General features: G+C 41.2%; 3 protein-coding genes and 1 long non-coding RNA gene across 11 annotated transcripts in view; 3 read left to right on the forward strand and 1 right to left on the reverse strand.

Annotated features, from left to right (window-relative positions):
• Positions 1 to 21,438, forward strand: part of LOC125272034 (mucin-2) — a 69,553-nt gene that overhangs the window by 40,500 nt on the left and 7,615 nt on the right. For 4 of the 6 annotated variants that reach the window (XM_048196582.1, XM_048196584.1, XM_048196585.1 and 1 more), the window contains exon 1: positions 15,395 to 21,432. The exons of the other annotated variants lie outside the window; for them this stretch is intronic. In XM_048196582.1, coding sequence (XP_048052539.1) covers positions 15,395 to 21,432 — 6,038 coding nt within the window. Of the gene's footprint in view, positions 1 to 15,394; positions 21,433 to 21,438 lie in introns of those variants that run through there. 6 annotated transcript variants of the gene reach the window in all.
• Positions 647 to 6,667, forward strand: LOC125272037 (mucin-2-like). Its single transcript, XM_048196590.1, has 4 exons — positions 647 to 690; positions 2,489 to 2,541; positions 2,663 to 2,702; positions 2,842 to 6,667. The coding sequence occupies exons 1-4, from the start codon at positions 662 to 664 to the stop codon at positions 6,665 to 6,667; spliced, it is 3,948 nt and encodes a 1,315-aa protein (XP_048052547.1). The 5' UTR covers positions 647 to 661.
• Positions 6,939 to 15,344, forward strand: LOC125272038 (mucin-2-like). 3 transcript variants are annotated; one of them, XM_048196591.1, is made up of 3 exons: positions 8,536 to 9,042; positions 10,336 to 11,894; positions 13,826 to 15,344. In XM_048196591.1, exons 1-3 carry the CDS (start codon positions 8,575 to 8,577, stop codon positions 15,342 to 15,344), a joined length of 3,546 nt encoding a protein of 1,181 aa, XP_048052548.1. In that variant the 5' UTR covers positions 8,536 to 8,574. The 3 variants fall into 3 exon arrangements, with proteins under 3 accessions (XP_048052549.1, XP_048052548.1, XP_048052550.1); XM_048196593.1 differs by having other exon boundaries at positions 8,539 to 9,042; positions 10,336 to 11,240; XM_048196592.1 differs by lacking the exons at positions 8,536 to 9,042; positions 10,336 to 11,894 and adding an exon at positions 6,939 to 8,311.
• LOC125272042 lies at positions 12,506 to 13,955 on the reverse strand. Its single transcript, XR_007185755.1, has 3 exons — positions 13,836 to 13,955; positions 12,728 to 12,825; positions 12,506 to 12,637 (listed from the first exon to the last, which is right to left on the reverse strand). It is a non-coding gene; the product is annotated as an uncharacterized LOC125272042 (long non-coding RNA).

Raw genomic sequence — 21,438 nt, forward strand, 5'->3', positions numbered from 1 at the left:
ATAGTTGACTCTTTTATCCAGGGCCGGATTTACCTCATACTGTAACAGGCAAAAGAATATAAAGAAGCTCCTGCTCGACAGCAACAACATTATAACATTTTATAAATCTATAAGGTAATTGTCTTACAGGGTTTTACTAGCCTATTAGAGTACAATAGCCTAATAATAATAATAATAATAATTTTATCAATTTTACTGGTAGTCCACTTTATGAAGAATTTTTGGGTGTAATATGTCACAGTTTACTTTATTTTGCTATCCTCACTTACATAAATTAACTAGTGTTCTGCATCCACTAGTAAAATATATCAAAAATGTTTTGGTTTGACTGTATATCATCTTTTGTGATTTCATTTGTTTTCATCTTTGTCAGTAAATGTATTGATAGGCTGTCTCAAATAGTCTGTGTCGCGACGTAAGAAATGTTTTTAACGTAGTTGTGCTACACCCTTTATTGTGAAATAACTTTGAAAATCCGATGCTAGTGCGCGCTGCAGAGATTCATCACTTAATTACACCTGTTAGTGTGCCACACCTTATACGTCAACAAACCTTTGAAATACTCTGCCCCAATTTTTTCTTGTCAGTCTTTAAACTTTGAACTGAAACGCATCGCATATAGCATCACAAGGACTATCGAAAGGAATATTATCTGTTATTTATGGTTATGACTTTGAAGTACGGGAGGAGGTAGGACACTGGATGAATGAAGAATTTATTAATTTTGAACTGATACATTATATATATATATATATATATATATATATATATATATATATATATAATTGTATTATATTCATTAAGCGTTCCATTAAGCGTTTTTTGTAAGGCATTTAAACTGATCTCTGATATGCCAGTTTATCAATTAGCCTAATATTAATTTATTATAATTAATACATATATGTGAATTTAGCTTTTATTATTATTATTATTACTACATTGTTTGGAGCAAAAGAAGTAAATGTAATATATATGTGTGTTAAAAACCGTTATGCTATGTTCACTGTAGTGGACATCAGGACTCAGTTATTCAAAAAATAAGGCATAAAAAGATATGTATAGGCAAAAACAATGTATTTTCTTCATTCACCAATCAATTTGTAGGTTTCAGGATTTTCTTTAACCAAACATTATTTAAAGATGATTCTCAACTATGTTATGAAAGATATAACAGAATGATTGGATATACTATTTGAATTTATGTGATATGTGTGTAAAATTGCCATAAAGTCCCATCCTATACAAAGCGTCTATACATTGTATCTAATTTGCATATTAATGTGTTTTGGGGTCAATATGTAATGAAAAAAGAAGTGTAATAATGAGAGTAATAATTAGCAACATTTTCATAAGAATATCTAATATTTAATATAGGAATAGTGATACATAATTTCTTTCCCTATTCAATTGTTGTGTCACTTGTTGTAAAATACCTGATTTACAAGTCCCGGTATCCACTAGTGGATATATGAAATCGATGTCCTATTTCGTAACAGAAAGTCATATTCTGATTTGATACCCCATAACAATTCAATTTCCTGAGATGTTGATTTATGACAAACAATTTGAAAATTGGTCAGATTTAAATGATAATTACAAAATATCATATTTCCAGTGTTATATTTGATAATTCAATCAATGTCAGGCATTTTTAAAGAAAGGAGAGGGAGTTGTCATGGTGAAACCTCCAAACATTTGGTATCTCTAAAAAGTCCTGATTTTAATCTGCATTTTGTTACCCCAGGTTTCCTTAAAGTGTGCATCAAGTTAGTTACACTGGACATCACTTAACAAGAGGCGAAGCAACTTAAATGGATATTTTCCCTTTTTTTTTTTTTGCTAAATTTGTCAAAAGTAATGAGAAAAAAATAAATAAATGTATGAATGTGTTTTTGATTGTAAACCTTAGTTTTTGATGCAAAACTGAAGTATAAAATCCAAATGAGTGTTTTATTTCATAAACATAACTGTCACAGTTAAGTAGTATTAGCCATATTTTTGATTACATTTACAAATTTACAAAATACACATTTTCAGGTGACCACACAGTATTTTTAGTATTAGCACATTATAGCCTGCATAATGTAAATAATAGCCTGTATAATATAATATAAATTATTTAAATATTCAAATTCTTACAATTTTCCACTGTGTACCTACCAAAGATGTTATTGTTGTATGCTGTTCAAATCTTTTCCAGTCTATGGTTAGTCACAAGTAGCTATTGCACAGTTTAGACTGCAAAGTAGATTGTATATACATACACCAAGTGGGCCCTGGTCAGATGGGGCCTAGCAATTTATAATATGCTTTTGTACTTAATGTGCTTATATTTTAATAGTGGATTGAACCAAGTATGTTATGTATCCTCTTTTCTGTCCTGATCAGAAATAACACTCATTTGTAGATATCCCAGCCTTTGACTGTAGGGAAAGGTTGTTCTCTGTAGAACAATTAAAATAACTGATGATTTTTTTTTTTCTTTCAGCGTTTTTTATCTTTCAAAGCAGGATGGCACTAGAAAGATTTTATTCACCCTATGTAAGTACTTAAAATATCTGTATATTTTATGTTCTGTGTTCTACAGATTGTTTTAGAATTGTTCTGTTTTATATACACAAAAATAATGAAAACTTATACAACACTGTGTTTCTCTTTACAGTGTGTTTGTGGTGTGCTATTCATTCAACAAAAACAGCTCAGTAAGTGTAATTATAATTAATTGTTTGTATTCTCCGATCTGTATTAAAGGTGTCATATAATTTTTTATCTAAAACAAAAACTTTGAATATTTTTTTTTATTGTTTTAAATATATATATAAATTTTTTTTTTTAAATTAGGGAATCAACAACTGAGCCTACAACTACAGCTGCAGAAACCACGACTACAGCTTCAACAACAACTGAACTTCCCACGCCTAAATCAGTTCCAACCTCGTCTGATTCTCAAGGTACAACAACAGAGGCTCCAACCACAACAGTTACTTCAGAAACAACAACTGCAGCTGAAACAACAAATGCACCAATCACATCTCCCACTACAACAACAACAGCTCCAACTTCATCTGAATCTCCAGCTGCAACAACAGTTGTAACTTCAGAAACCACAACTCTTCCTTCGACAACAATTTCTACAACTTCAGAAACAACAATTGCAATTGAAACAACAAATGCAGCATCCACAACCCCAACTGAACCTTCCACTAGTACATTAGCTCCAACATCCTCTGTAGCTCAAAGTACAACAGCACAGACCACAGTGCCTCTTGTAACCACAACTACTGAATCTGTCACAACCACAAGTGTTAGTCCAGAAACCTCAACTGTTCTATCAACGACAATTTCTACAACTTCAGAAACTTCAACTGCACCTCCTACGACCACAACTACCGCTGAACCCACAACATCTCCTGACCTCACAACAACTCAAGCTCCCACAACCACAGTTGTCAGTACAGAAACAACACTTCTTACTTCAACAGTGCTGCCTACAACTTCGGAAAGTACAACAGCAGAAACTACCACTACAGCTTCAACAACCACAACTTCATCTCCCACTACTACAACATCAGCAGCTCCAACTTCATCTGAATCTCCAACTGCAACAACAGTTATAACTTCAGAAACAACAACACTTGCTTCAACATCGACACTTGCTTCAACAACAATTTCTACATCTTCAGAAACTTCAACTACATCTCCTTCGACCACAACTACCGCTGAACCCACAACATCTCCTGACCTCACAACAACTCAAGCTCCCACAACCACAGTTGTCAGTACAGAAACAACACTTCTTACTTCAACGGTGCTGCCTACAACTTCAGAAAGTACAACAGCAGAAACTACCGCTACAGCTTCAACAACCACAACTTCATCTCCCGCTACTACAACATCAGCAGCTCCTACTTCATCTGAATCTCCAACTGCAACAACAGTTATAACTTCAGAAACAACAACACTTGCTTCAACAACAACACTTGCTTCGACAACAATGCCTACAACTTCAGAAACTTCAACTGCACCTCCTACGACCACAACTACCGCTGAACCCACAACATCTCCTGACCTCACAACAACTCAAGCTCCCACAACCACAGTTGTCAGTACAGAAACAACACTTCTTACTTCAACAGTGCTGCCTACAACTTCGGAAAGTACAACAGCAGAAACTACCACTACAACTTCAACAACCACAACTTCATCTCCCACTACTACAACATCAGCAGCTCCAACTTCATCTGAATCTCCAACTACAACAACAGTTATAACTTCAGAAACAACAACACTTGCTTCAACAACAACACTTGCTTCGACAACAATGCCTACAACTTCAGAAACTTCAACTGCACCTCCTACGACCACAACTACCGCTGAACCCACAACATCTCCTGACCTCACAACAACTCAAGCTCCCACAACCACAGTTGTCAGTACAGAAACAACACTTCTTACTTCAACAGTGCTGCCTACAACTTCGGAAAGTACAACAGCAGAAACTACCACTACAGCTTCAACAACCACAACTTCATCTCCCACTACTACAACATCAGCAGCTCCAACTTCATCTGAATCTCCAACTACAACAACAGTTATAACTTCAGAAACAACAACACTTGCTTCAGCAACAACACTTGCTTCGACAACAATGCCTTCAACTTCAGAAACTTCAACTACACCTCCTACGACCACAACTACCGCTGAACCCACAACATCTCCTGACCTCACAACAACTCAAGCTCCCACAACCACAGTTGTCAGTACAGAAACAACACTTCTTACTTCAACAGTGCTGCCTACAACTTCGGAAAGTACAACAGCAGAAACTACCACTACAGCTTCAACAACCACAACTTCATCTCCCACTACTACAACATCAGCAGCTCCAACTTCATCTGAATCTCCAACTACAACAACAGTTATAACTTCAGAAACAACAACACTTGCTTCAACAACAACACTTGCTTCGACAACAATGCCTACAACTTCAGAAACTTCAACTGCACCTCCTTCGACCACAAGTACAACTGAACCCACAACATCTCCTGACCTCACAACAACTCAAGCTCCCACAACCACAGTTGTCAGTACAGAAACAACACTTCTTACTTCAACAGTGCTGCCTACAACTTCGGAAAGTACAACAGCAGAAACTACCACTACAGCTTCAATAACCACAACTTCATCTCCCACTACTACAACATCAGCAGCTCCAACTTCATCTGAATCTCCAACTACAACAACAGTTATAACTTCAGAAACAACAACACTTCCTTCAACAACAACACTTGCTTCGACAACAATGCCTACAACTTCAGAAACTTCAACTGCACCTCCTACGACCACAACTACCGCTGAACCCACAACATCTCCTGACCTCACAACAACTCAAGCTCCCACAACCACAGTTGTCAGTACAGAAACAACACTTCTTACTTCAACAGTGCTGCCTACAACTTCGGAAAGTACAACAGCAGAAACTACCACTACAGCTTCAACAACCACAACTTCATCTCCCACTACTACAACATCAGCAGCTCCAACTTCATCTGAATCTCCAACTACAACAACAGTTATAACTTCAGAAACAACAACACTTGCTTCGACAACAACACTTGCTTCGACAACAATTTCTACATCTTCAGAAACTTCAACTACATCTCCTTCGACCACAACTACAGCTGAACCCACAACATCTCCTGACCTCACAACAACTCAAGCTCCCACAACCACAGTTGTCAGTACAGAAACAACACTTCTTACTTCAACAGTGCTGCCTACAACTTCGGAAAGTACAACAGCAGAAACTACCACTACAGCTTCAACAACCACAACTTCATCTCCCACTACTACAACATCAGCAGCTCCAACTTCATCTGAATCTCCAACTACAACAACAGTTATAACTTCAGAAACAACAACACTTGCTTCAACAACAACACTTGCTTCGACAACAATGCCTACAACTTCAGAAACTTCAACTGCACATCCTACGACCACAACTACCGCTGAACCCACAACATCTCCTGACCTCACAACAACTCAAGCTCCCACAACCACAGTTGTCAGTACAGAAACAACACTTCTTACTTCAACAGTGCTGCCTACAACTTCGGAAAGTACAACAGCAGAAACTACCACTACAGCTTCAACAACCACAACTTCATCTCCCACTACTACAACATCAGCAGCTCCAACTTCATCTGAATCTCCAACTACAACAACAGTTATAACTTCAGAAACAACAACACTTGCTTCAACAACAACACTTGCTTCGACAACAATGCCTACAACTTCAGAAACTTCAACTGCACCTCCTACGACCACAACTACCGCTGAACCCACAACATCTCCTGACCTCACAACAACTCAAGCTCCCACAACCACAGTTGTCAGTACAGAAACAACACTTCTTACTTCAACAGTGCTGCCTACAACTTTGGAAAGTACAACAGCAGAAACTACCACTACAGCTTCAACAACCACAACTTCATCTCCCACTACTACAACATCAGCAGCTCCTACTTCATCTGAATCTAAAATTGCAACAACAACTGTAAACTTCAGAAACCACAACACTTGCTTCGACAACAACACTTGCTTCGACAACAATTTCTACATCTTCAGAAACTTCAACTACATCTCCTTCGACCACAACTACCGCTGAACCCACAACATCTCCTGACCTCACAACAACTCAAGCTCCCACAACCACAGTTGTCAGTACAGAAACAACACTTCTTACTTCAACAGTGCTGCCTACAACTTCAGAAAGTACAACAGCAGAAACTACCGCTACAGCTTCAACAACCACAACTTCATCTCCCACTACTACAACATCAGCAGCTCCTACTTCATCTGAATCTCCAACTGCAACAACAGTTATAACTTCAGAAACAACAACACTTGCTTCAACAACAACACTTGCTTCGACAACAATGCCTACAACTTCAGAAACTTCAACTGCACCTCCTACGACCACAACTACCGCTGAACCCACAACATCTCCTGACCTCACAACAACTCAAGCTCCCACAACCACAGTTGTCAGTACAGAAACAACACTTCTTACTTCAACAGTGCTGCCTACAACTTCGGAAAGTACAACAGCAGAAACTACCACTACAGCTTCAACAACCACAACTTCATCTCCCACTACTACAACATCAGCAGCTCCTACTTCATCTGAATCTCCAACTGCAACAACAGTTATAACTTCAGAAACAACAACACTTGCTTCAACAACAACACTTGCTTTGACAACAATGCCTACAACTTCAGAAACTTCAACTGCACCTCCTACGACCACAACTACCGCTGAACCCACAACATCTCCTGACCTCACAACAACTCAAGCTCCCACAACCACAGTTGTCAGTACAGAAACAACACTTCTTACTTCAACAGTGCTGCCTACAACTTCGGAAAGTACAACAGCAGAAACTACCACTACAGCTTCAACAACCACAACTTCATCTCCCACTACTACAACATCAGCAGCTCCAACTTCATCTGAATCTCCAACTACAACAACAGTTATAACTTCAGAAACAACAACACTTGCTTCAACAACAACACTTGCTTCGACAACAATGCCTACAACTTCAGAAACTTCAACTGCACCTCCTACGACCACAACTACCGCTGAACCCACAACATCTCCTGACCTCACAACAACTCAAGCTCCCACAACCACAGTTGTCAGTACAGAAACAACACTTCTTACTTCAACAGTGCTGCCTACAACTTCGGAAAGTACAACAGCAGAAACTACCGCTACAGCTTCAACAACCACAACTTCATCTCCCACTACTACAACATCAGCAGCTCCAACTTCATCTGAATCTCCAACTACAACAACAGTTATAACTTCAGAAACAACAACACTTGCTTCAACAACAACACTTGCTTCGACAACAATGCCTACATCTTCAGAAACTTCAACTGCACCTCCTACGACCACAACTACAGCTGAACCCACAACATCTCCTGACCTCACAACAACTCAAGCTCCCACAACCACAGTTGTCAGTACAGAAACAACACTTCTTACTTCAACAGTGCTGCCTACAACTTCGGAAAGTACAACAGCAGAAACTACCACTACAGCTTCAACAACCACAACTTCATCTCCCACTACTACAACATCAGCAGCTCCAACTTCATCTGAATCTCCAACTACAACAACAGTTATAACTTCAGAAACAACAACACTTGCTTCAACAACAACACTTGCTTCGACAACAATGCCTACAACTTCAGAAACTTCAACTGCACCTCCTACGACCACAACTACCGCTGAACCCACAACATCTCCTGACCTCACAACAACTCAAGCTCCCACAACCACAGTTGTCAGTACAGAAACAACACTTCTTACTTCAACAGTGCTGCCTACAACTTCGGAAAGTACAACAGCAGAAACTACCACTACAGCTTCAACAACCACAACTTCATCTCCCACTACTACAACATCAGCAGCTCCTACTTCATCTGAATCTCCAACTTGCAACAACAGTTATAACTTCAGAAACAACAACACTTGCTTCAACAACAACACTTGCTTCGACAACAATGCCTACATCTTCAGAAACTTCAACTACATCTCCTTCGACCACAACTACAGCTGAACCCACAACATCTCCTGACCTCACAACAACTCAAGCTCCCACAACCACAGTTGTCAGTACAGAAACAACACTTCTTACTTCAACAGTGCTGCCTACAACTTCGGAAAGTACAACAGCAGAAACTACCACTACAGCTTCAACAACCACAACTTCATCTCCCACTACTACAACATCAGCAGCTCCAACTTCATCTGAATCTCCAACTACAACAACAGTTATAACTTCAGAAACAACAACACTTGCTTCAACAACAACACTTGCTTCGACAACAATGCCTACAACTTCAGAAACTTCAACTGCACCTCCTACGACCACAACTACCGCTGAACCCACAACATCTCCTGACCTCACAACAACTCAAGCTCCCACAACCACAGTTGTCAGTACAGAAACAACACTTCTTACTTCAACAGTGCTGCCTACAACTTCAACAGCAAAACTTACAGCTTCAACAACCACAACTTCATCTCCCACTACTACAACATCAGCAGCTCCAACTTCATCTGAATCTCCAACTACAACAACAGTTATAACTTCAGAAACAACAACACTTGCTTCACAACAACACTTGCTTCGACAACAATTTCTACATCTTCAGAAACTTCAACTACATCTCCTTCGACCACAACTACAGCTGAACCCACAACATCTCCTGACCTCACAACAACTCAAGCTCCCACAACCACAGTTGTCAGTACAGAAACAACACTTCTTACTTCAACAGTGCTGCCTACAACTTCGGAAAGTACAACAGCAGAAACTACCGCTACAGCTTCAACAACCACAACTTCATCTCCCACTACTACAACATCAGCAGCTCCTACTTCATCTGAATCTCCAACTGCAACAACAGTTATAACTTCAGAAACAACAACACTTGCTTCAACAACAACACTTGCTTCGACAACAATGCCTACATCTTCAGAAACTTCAACTACATCTCCTTCGACCACAACTACAGCTGAACCCACAACATCTCCTGACCTCACAACAACTCAAGCTCCCACAACCACAGTTGTCAGTACAGAAACAACACTTCTTACTTCAACAGTGCTGCCTACAACTTCGGAAAGTACAACAGCAGAAACTACCGCTACAGCTTCAACAACCACAACTTCATCTCCCACTACTACAACATCAGCAGCTCCTACTTCATCTGAATCTCCAACTGCAACAACAGTTATAACTTCAGAAACAACAACACTTGCTTCAACAACAACACTTGCTTCGACAACAATGCCTACAACTTCAGAAACTTCAACTGCACCTCCTACGACCACAACTACCGCTGAACCCACAACATCTCCTGATCTCACAACAACTCAAGCTCCCACAACCACAGTTGTCAGTACAGAAACAACACTTCTTACTTCAACAGTGCTGCCTACAACTTCGGAAAGTACAACAGCAGAAACTACCACTACAGCTTCAACAACCACAACTTCATCTCCCACTACTACAACATCAGCAGCTCCAACTTCATCTGAATCTCCAACTACAACAACAGTTATAGCTTCAGAAACAACAACACTTGCTTCAACAACAACACTTGCTTCGACAACAATGCCTACAACTTCAAAAACTTCAACTGCACCTCCTACGACCACAACTACCGCTGAACCCACAACATCTCCTGACCTCACAACAACTCAAGCTCCCACAACCACAGTTGTCAGTACAGAAACAACACTTCTGACTTCATCAGTTGCTGCCTACAACTTCGGAAAGTACAACAGCAGAAACTACCACTACAGCTTCAACAACCACAACTTCATCTCCCACTACTACAACATCAGCAGCTCCAACTTCATCTGAATCTCCAACTACAACAATAGTTATAACTTCAGAAACAACAACACTTGCTTCAACAACAACACTTGCTTCGACAACAATGCCTACAATTTCAGAAACTTCAACTGCACCTCCTTCGACCACAACTACAACTGAACCCACAACATCTCCTGATCTCACAACAACTCAAGCTCACACAACCACAGTTGTCAGTACAGAAACAACACTTCTTACTTCAACAGTGCTGCCTACAACTTCGGAAAGTACAACAGCAGAAGCTACAGCTACAGCTTTAACAACTACAACATCATCTCCCACTACTACAACATCAGCAGCTCCAACTTCATCTGAATCTAAAACTGCAACAACAACTGTAACTTCAGAAACCACAACACTTGCTTCGACAACAACACTTGCTTCGACAACAATGCCTACAACTTCAGAAACTTCAACTGCACCGCCTACGACCACAACTACCGCTGAACCCACAACATCTCCTGACCTCACAACAACTCAAGCTCCCACAACCACAGTTGTCAGTACAGAAACAACACTTCTTACTTCAACAGTGCTGCCTACAACTTCCGAAAGTACAACAGCAGAAACTACAGCTACAGCTTTAACAACTACAACATCATCTCCTACTACTACAACATCAGCAGCTCCAACTTCATCTGAATCTAAAACTGCAACAACAACTGTATCTTCAGAAACCACAACAGTTGCTTCGACAACAACACTTGCTTCGACAACAATTTCTACATCTTCAGAAACTTCAACTACATCTCCTTCGACCACAACTACAGCTGAACCCACAACATCTCCTGACCTCACAACAACTCAAGCTCCCACAACCACAGTTGTCAGTACAGAAACAACACTTCTTACTTCAACAGTGCTGCCTACAACTTCGGAAAGTACAACAGCAGAAACTACCACTACAGCTTCAACAACCACAACTTCATCTCCCACTACTACAACATCAGCAGCTCCAACTTCATCTGAATCTCCAACTGCAACAACAGTTATAACTTCAGAAACAACAACACTTGCTTCAACAACAGCACTTGCTTCGACAACAATGCCTACAACTTCAGAAACTTCAACTGCACCTCCTTTGACCACAACTACAGCTGAACCCACAACATCTCCTGACCTCACAACAACTCAAGCTCCCACAACCACAGTTGTCAGTACAGAAACAACACTTCTTACTTCAACAGTGCTGAATACAACTTCGGAAAGTACAACAGCAGAAACTACCACTACAGCCTCAACAACCACAACTTCATCTCCCACTACTACAACATCAGCAGCTCCAACTTCATCTGAATCTCCAACTGCAACAACAGTTATAACTTCAGAAACAACAGCACTTGCTTCAACAACAACACTTGCTTCGACAACAATTTCTACATCTTCAGAAACTTCAACTGCACCTCCTATGACCACAACTACTGCTGAACCCACAACATCTCCTGACCTCACAACAACTCAAGCTCCCACAACCACAGTTGTCAGTACAGAAACAACACTTCTTACTTCAACAGTGCTGCCTACAACTTCGGAAAGTACAACAGCAGAAACTACCACTACAGCTTCAACAACCACAACTTCATCTCCCACTACTACAACATCAGCAGCTCCAACTTCATCTGAATATCCAACTGCAACAACAGTTATAACTTCAGAAACAACAACACTTGCTTCAACAACAATTTCTACAACTTCAGAAACTTTAACTGCACCTCCTACAACCACAACTACGGCTGAACCCACAACAACTCAAGCTCCCACAACCACAGTTGTCAGTACAGACACAACACTTCTTACTTCAACAGTGCTGCCTACAACTTCGGAAAGTACAACAGCAGAAACTACAGCTACAGCTTTAACAACTACAACATCATCTCCCACTACTACAACATTAGCAGCTCCAACTTCATCTGAATCTCCAACTGCAACAACAATTGTAACTTCAGAAACCACAACACTTGCTTCGACAACAACACTTGCTTCGACAACAATGCCTACAATTTCAGAAACAACAATTGCAACTGAAACAACAAATGCAGCATCCACAACCCCAGTTGATCCTTCAACTACTACATTAGCTCCAACGTCCTCTCTAGCTCAAAGTACAACAGCACAGACCACAGTGCCTCTTGTAACCACAAGTACTGAAGCTGTCAGAACCACAAATGTTAGTCCAGATACTTTCAACTGTTCAACCACAAGTACAACAATGAAGTACTGTCAGAACTTCACAAATGCACCTAACTACAACCACAAGTCCAGATACCAACCCTCAACTGTTCTTTCAACAACAATTTCTACAACTTCAGGAACTTCAACTGCACCTCCTACAACCACAACTACAGCTGAACCCACAACATCTCCTGACCTCACAACAACTCAAGCTCCCACAATCACAGTTGACAGTATAGAAACAACACCTCTTACTTCAACAGTGGTACCTACAACTTCAGAAAGTGCAACAGCAGATACTACAGCTACAGCTTCAACAACCACAACTTCATCTCCCACTACTACAACATCATCTCTAACCTCATCTAAAGCTCCAAGTACAGCAACAGCTGAAACCACAATGCCACTTGCAACCTCAGCTTCTGAAGCTCTCACAAATACAGATACTACAGCTATTGCTTCAACAACAATTTCACTTGCAACAACCACATCTACAGCTTCCACCACTACAATTATTCCTTCCACCAATACATCAGGACAAACTTCATCTGAAGCTTCAAGTACAACAACAAAAATTCCAAGCACAACAACAGTTATGTCTCCAATATCCACTGCAACAACATCAACTGCAACCTCATCTGAAATTCCAAAGGAAACAACAGCTCAAATCACATTGGCAATTGAAACCACATCAACAGGTGTAACCACAACTGCTGCTGCTCCAACAACATTTACAACTTCAGAAAGTACAACTGCACATGCAACAACAACCTCACCTACCACATTGTTACCTTCCACTACTGCATCAGCTGCAACCTCATCTGAAGCTCCAAGTTCAACAACTCAAACCACAACAACTTCAACTCCAACTCTAATTGTATCTCCGGCTACATCAACATTAGCAACAACAACAAATAACAATCCCACCACTGAAATTCAAGCTCAAACCTCAGCTTCAGCTCAAAGCACAAACATGCCTACAGCAGCAATAACAACTGCATTCCAAATAACAACTGCACCTCTATCAAGCACAACTATTGCTTTTACCAATACAGCTCCAGCTCTAAGCCAAACAGCACTTACCACAACAACTGCATCTCCAATAATCACAACTGTGTCTCCAGAAAACATAACTATTGCTGTAACAATTATGCCTATCTCCACAACACAAGTAACTATATCCCCNAACCCACAACATCTCCTGACCTCACAACAACTCAAGCTCCCACAACCACAGTTGTCAGTACAGAAACAACACTTCTTACTTCAACAGTGCTGCCTACAACTTCGGAAAGTACAACAGCAGAAACTACCACTACAGCTTCAACAACCACAACTTCATCTCCCACTACTACAACATCAGCAGCTCCAACTTCATCTGAATCTCCAACTACAACAACAGTTATAACTTCAGAAACAACAACACTTGCTTCAACAACAACACTTGCTTCGACAACAATGCCTACAACTTCAGAAACTTCAACTGCACCTCCTACGACCACAACTACCGCTGAACCCACAACATCTCCTGACCTCACAACAACTCAAGCTCCCACAACCACAGTTGTCAGTACAGAAACAACACTTCTTACTTCAACAGTGCTGCCTACAACTTCGGAAAGTACAACAGCAGAAACTACCACTACAGCTTCAACAACCACAACTTCATCTCCCACTACTACAACATCAGCAGCTCCAACTTCATCTGAATCTCCAACTACAACAACAGTTATAACTTCAGAAACAACAACACTTGCTTCAACAACAACACTTGCTTCGACAACAATGCCTACAACTTCAGAAACTTCAACTGCACCTCCTACGACCACAACTACCGCTGAACCCACAACATCTCCTGACCTCACAACAACTCAAGCTCCCACAACCACAGTTGTCAGTACAGAAACAACACTTCTTACTTCAACAGTGCTGCCTACAACTTCGGAAAGTACAACAGCAGAAACTACCACTACAGCTTCAACAACCACAACTTCATCTCCCACTACTACAACATCAGCAGCTCCAACTTCATCTGAATCTCCAACTACAACAACAGTTATAACTTCAGAAACAACAACACTTGCTTCGACAACAACACTTGCTTCGACAACAATTTCTACATCTTCAGAAACTTCAACTACATCTCCTTCGACCACAACTACAGCTGAACCCACAACATCTCCTGACCTCACAACAACTCAAGCTCCCACAACCACAGTTGTCAGTACAGAAACAACACTTCTTACTTCAACAGTGCTGCCTACAACTTCGGAAAGTACAACAGCAGAAACTACCGCTACAGCTTCAACAACCACAACTTCATCTCCCACTACTACAACATCAGCAGCTCCTACTTCATCTGAATCTCCAACTGCAACAACAGTTATAACTTCAGAAACAACAACACTTGCTTCAACAACAACACTTGCTTCGACAACAATGCCTACATCTTCAGAAACTTCAACTGCACCTCTACGACCACAACTACCGCTGAACCCACAACATCTCCTGACCTCACAACAACTCAAGCTCCCACAACCACAGTTGTCAGTACAGAAACAACACTTCTTACTTCAACAGTGCTGCCTACAACTTCGGAAAGTACAACAGCAGAAACTACCACTACAGCTTCAACAACCACAACTTCATCTCCCACTACTACAACATCAGCAGCTCCAACTTCATCTGAATCTCCAACTACAACAACAGTTATAACTTCAGAAACAACAACACTTGCTTCAACAACAACACTTGCTTCGACAACAATGCCTACAACTTCAGAAACTTCAACTGCACCTCCTACGACCACAACTACCGCTGAACCCACAACATCTCCTGACCTCACAACAACTCAAGCTCCCACAACCACAGTTGTCAGTACAGAAACAACACTTCTTACTTCAACAGTGCTGCCTACAACTTCGGAAAGTACAACAGCAGAAACTACCGCTACAGCTTCAACAACCACAACTTCATCTCCCACTACTACAACATCAGCAGCTCCTACTTCATCTGAATCTCCAACTGCAACAACAGTTATAACTTCAGAAACAACAACACTCGCTTCAACAACAACACTTGCTTCGACAACAATGCCTACATCTTCAGAAACTTCAACTGCACCTCCTACGACCACAACTACAGCTGAACCCACAACATCTCCTGACCTCACAACAACTCAAGCTCCCACAACCACAGTTGTCAGTACAGAAACAACACTTCTTACTTCAACAGTGCTGCCTACAACTTCGGAAAGTACAACAGCAGAAACTACCACTACAGCTTCAACAACCACAACTTCATCTCCCACTACTACAACATCAGCAGCTCCAACTTCATCTGAATCTCCAACTACAACAACAGTTATAACTTCAGAAACAACAACACTTGCTTCAACAACAACACTTGCTTCGACAACAATGCCTACAACTTCAGAAACTTCAACTGCACCTCCTACGACCACAACTACCGCTGAACCCACAACATCTCCTGACCTCACAACAACTCAAGCTCCCACAACCACAGTTGTCAGTACAGAAACAACACTTCTTACTTCAACAGTGCTGCCTACAACTTTGGAAAGTACAACAGCAGAAACTACCACTACAGCTTCAACAACCACAACTTCATCTCCCACTACTACAACATCAGCAGCTCCTACTTCATCTGAATCTAAAATTGCAACAACAACTGTAACTTCAGAAACCACAACACTTGCTTCGACAACAACACTTGCTTCGACAACAATTTCTACATCTTCAGAATCTTCAACTACATCTCCTTCGACCACAACTACCGCTGAACCCACAACATCTCCTGACCTCACAACAACTCAAGCTCCCACAACCACAGTTGTCAGTACAGAAACAACACTTCTTACTTCAACAGTGCTGCCTACAACTTCGGAAAGTACAACAGCAGAAACTACCACTACAGCTTCAACAACCACAACTTCATCTCCCACTACTACAACATCAGCAGCTCCAACTTCATCTGAATCTCCAACTACAACAACAGTTATAACTTCAGAAACAACAACACTTGCTTCAACAACAACACTTGCTTCGACAACAATGCCTACAACTTCAGAAACTTCAACTGCACCTCCTACGACCACAACTACCGCTGAACCCACAACATCTCCTGACCTCACAACAACTCAAGCTCCCACAACCACAGTTGTCAGTACAGAAACAACACTTCTTACTTCAACAGTGCTGCCTACAACTTCAGAAAGTACAACAGCAGAAACTACCGCTACAGCTTCAACAACCACAACTTCATCTCCCACTACTACAACATCAGCAGCTCCTACTTCATCTGAATCTCCATCTGCAACAACAGTTATAACTTTAGAAACAACAACACTTGCTTCAACATCAACACTTGCTTCGACAACAATTTCTACATCTTCAGAAACTTCAACTACATCTCCTTCGACCACAACTACAGCTGAACCCACAACATCTCCTGACCTCACAACAACTCAAGCTCCCACAACCACAGTTGTCAGTACAGAAACAACACTTGTTACTTCAACAGTGCTGCCTACAACTTCAGAAAGTACAACAGCAGAAACTACCGCTACAGCTTCAACAACCACAACTTCATCTCCCACTACTACAACATCAGCAGCTCCTACTTCATCTGAATCTCCAACTGCAACAACAGTTATAACTTCAGAAACAACACTTCCTTCAACAACAACACTTGCTTCGACAACAATGCCTACAACTTCAGAAACTTCAACTGCACCTCCTACGACCACAACTACCGCTGAAACCACAACATCTCGTGATCTCACAACAACTCAAGCTCCCACAACCACAGTTGTCAGTACAGAAACAACACTTCTTACTTCAACAGTGCTGCCTACAACTTCGGAAAGTACAACAGCAGAAACTACCACTACAGCTTCAACAACCACAACTTCATCTCCCACTACTACAACATCAGCAGCTCCAACTTCATCTGAATCTCCAACTACAACAACAGTTATAGCTTCAGAAACAACAACACTTGCTTCAACAACAACACTTGCTTCGACAACAATGCCTACAACTTCAAAAACTTCAACTGCACCTCCTACGACCACAACTACCGCTGAACCCACAACATCTCCTGACCTCACAACAACTCAAGCTCCCACAACCACAGTTGTCAGTACAGAAACAACACTTCTGACTTCATCATTGCTGCCTACAACTTCGGAAAGTACAACAGCAGAAACTACCACTACAGCTTCAACAACCACAACTTCATCTCCCACTACTACAACATCAGCAGCTCCAACTTCATCTGAATCTCCAACTACAACAATAGTTATAACTTCAGAAACAACAACACTTGCTTCAACAACAACACTTGCTTCGACAACAATGCCTACAATTTCAGAAACTTCAACTGCACCTCCTTCGACCACAACTACAACTGAACCCACAACATCTCCTGATCTCACAACAACTCAAGCTCACACAACCACAGTTGTCAGTACAGAAACAACACTTCTTACTTCAACAGTGCTGCCTACAACTTCGGAAAGTACAACAGCAGAAGCTACAGCTACAGCTTTAACAACTACAACATCATCTCCCACTACTACAACATCAGCAGCTCCAACTTCATCTGAATCTAAAACTGCAACAACAACTGTAACTTCAGAAACCACAACACTTGCTTCGACAACAACACTTGCTTCGACAACAATGCCTACAACTTCAGAAACTTCAACTGCACCGCCTACGACCACAACTACCGCTGAACCCACAACATCTCCTGACCTCACAACAACTCAAGCTCCCACAACCACAGTTGTCAGTACAGAAACAACACTTCTTACTTCAACAGTGCTGCCTACAACTTCCGAAAGTACAACAGCAGAAACTACAGCTACAGCTTTAACAACTACAACATCATCTCCTACTACTACAACATCAGCAGCTCCAACTTCATCTGAATCTAAAACTGCAACAACAACTGTATCTTCAGAAACCACAACAGTTGCTTCGACAACAACACTTGCTTCGACAACAATTTCTACATCTTCAGAAACTTCAACTACATCTCCTTCGACCACAACTACAGCTGAACCCACAACATCTCCTGACCTCACAACAACTCAAGCTCCCACAACCACAGTTGTCAGTACAGAAACAACACTTCTTACTTCAACAGTGCTGCCTACAACTTCGGAAAGTACAACAGCAGAAACTACCACTACAGCTTCAACAACCACAACTTCATCTCCCACTACTACAACATCAGCAGCTCCAACTTCATCTGAATCTCCAACTGCAACAACAGTTATAACTTCAGAAACAACAACACTTGCTTCAACAACAGCACTTGCTTCGACAACAATGCCTACAACTTCAGAAACTTCAACTGCACCTCCTTTGACCACAACTACAGCTGAACCCACAACATCTCCTGACCTCACAACAACTCAAGCTCCCACAACCACAGTTGTCAGTACAGAAACAACACTTCTTACTTCAACAGTGCTGAATACAACTTCGGAAAGTACAACAGCAGAAACTACCACTACAGCCTCAACAACCACAACTTCATCTCCCACTACTACAACATCAGCAGCTCCAACTTCATCTGAATCTCCAACTGCAACAACAGTTATAACTTCAGAAACAACAGCACTTGCTTCAACAACAACACTTGCTTCGACAACAATTTCTACATCTTCAGAAACTTCAACTGCACCTCCTATGACCACAACTACTGCTGAACCCACAACATCTCCTGACCTCACAACAACTCAAGCTCCCACAACCACAGTTGTCAGTACAGAAACAACACTTCTTACTTCAACAGTGCTGCCTACAACTTCGGAAAGTACAACAGCAGAAACTACCACTACAGCTTCAACAACCACAACTTCATCTCCCACTACTACAACATCAGCAGCTCCAACTTCATCTGAATATCCAACTGCAACAACAGTTATAACTTCAGAAACAACAACACTTGCTTCAACAACAATTTCTACAACTTCAGAAACTTTAACTGCACCTCCTACAACCACAACTACGGCTGAACCCACAACAACTCAAGCTCCCACAACCACAGTTGTCAGTACAGACACAACACTTCTTACTTCAACAGTGCTGCCTACAACTTCGGAAAGTACAACAGCAGAAACTACAGCTACAGCTTTAACAACTACAACATCATCTCCCACTACTACAACATTAGCAGCTCCAACTTCATCTGAATCTCCAACTGCAACAACAATTGTAACTTCAGAAACCACAACACTTGCTTCGACAACAACACTTGCTTCGACAACAATGCCTACAATTTCAGAAACAACAATTGCAACTGAAACAACAAATGCAGCATCCACAACCCCAGTTGATCCTTCAACTACTACATTAGCTCCAACGTCCTCTCTAGCTCAAAGTACAACAGCACAGACCACAGTGCCTCTTGTAACCACAAGTACTGAAGCTGTCAGAACCACAAATGTTAGTCCAGATACCTCAACTGTTCTTTCAACAACAATTTCTACAACTTCAGGAACTTCAACTGCACCTCCTACAACCACAACTACAGCTGAACCCACAACATCTCCTGACCTCACAACAACTCAAGCTCCCACAATCACAGTTGACAGTATAGAAACAACACCTCTTACTTCAACAGTGGTACCTACAACTTCAGAAAGTGCAACAGCAGATACTACAGCTACAGCTTCAACAACCACAACTTCATCTCCCACTACTACAACATCATCTCTAACCTCATCTAAAGCTCCAAGTACAGCAACAGCTGAAACCACAATGCCACTTGCAACCTCAGCTTCTGAAGCTCTCACAAATACAGATACTACAGCTATTGCTTCAACAACAATTTCACTTGCAACAACCACATCTACAGCTTCCACCACTACAATTATTCCTTCCACCAATACATCAGGACAAACTTCATCTGAAGCTTCAAGTACAACAACAAAAATTCCAAGCACAACAACAGTTATGTCTCCAATATCCACTGCAACAACATCAACTGCAACCTCATCTGAAATTCCAAAGGAAACAACAGCTCAAATCACATTGGCAATTGAAACCACATCAACAGGTGTAACCACAACTGCTGCTGCTCCAACAACATTTACAACTTCAGAAAGTACAACTGCACATGCAACAACAACCTCACCTACCACATTGTTACCTTCCACTACTGCATCAGCTGCAACCTCATCTGAAGCTCCAAGTTCAACAACTCAAACCACAACAACTTCAACTCCAACTCTAATTGTATCTCCGGCTACATCAACATTAGCAACAACAACAAATAACAATCCCACCACTGAAATTCAAGCTCAAACCTCAGCTTCAGCTCAAAGCACAAACATGCCTACAGCAGCAATAACAACTGCATTCCAAATAACAACTGCACCTCTATCAAGCACAACTATTGCTTTTACCAATACAGCTCCAGCTCTAAGCCAAACAGCACTTACCACAACAACTGCATCTCCAATAATCACAACTGTGTCTCCAGAAAACATAACTATTGCTGTAACAATTATGCCTATCTCCACAACACAAGTAACTATATCCCCAACTTCAACTCCAACAAAAACAACTGAACCTCCAAGAACACCAGCTGCATCCATGACAACCATGACTGCTCTTCCCACCACTACAGTTCTAGCTGATATCTCAGCTACAGTTCCAAGCACAACTGCAACTCAAACAACAACTGACAAAGCAACTACAGGAGGTCTGTTAAGCACAACTGTATCTTTTGCCAGCACATCTCCTGCTCCAGCCACAAACCTAATGTAAGT

The sequence above is a fragment of the Megalobrama amblycephala genome, linkage group LG7 (genome assembly GCF_018812025.1).
Source record: "Megalobrama amblycephala isolate DHTTF-2021 linkage group LG7, ASM1881202v1, whole genome shotgun sequence".
NCBI classification, from domain to species: Eukaryota; Metazoa; Chordata; class Actinopteri; order Cypriniformes; family Xenocyprididae; genus Megalobrama; species Megalobrama amblycephala.

Bases quoted from the DNA above. Each gene is read 5' to 3' on its own strand.
- LOC125272037 (XM_048196590.1), top strand. From the start codon at position 662: ATGGTTATGACTTTGAAGTACGGGAGGAG. The intron at 2,542-2,662 runs GTAAGTACTTAA...TTCTCTTTACAG, and splicing joins AAAGATTTTATTCACCCTAT to TGTGTTTGTGGTGTGCTATT. The intron at 2,703-2,841 runs GTAAGTGTAATT...TTTTTAAATTAG, and splicing joins CATTCAACAAAAACAGCTCA to GGAATCAACAACTGAGCCTA.
- LOC125272038 (XM_048196591.1), top strand. From the start codon at position 8,575: ATGCCTACATCTTCAGAAACTTCAACTACATCTCCTTCGACCACAACT. The intron at 9,043-10,335 runs GTGCTGCCTACA...TGACTTCATCAG, and splicing joins CAACACTTCTTACTTCAACA to TTGCTGCCTACAACTTCGGA.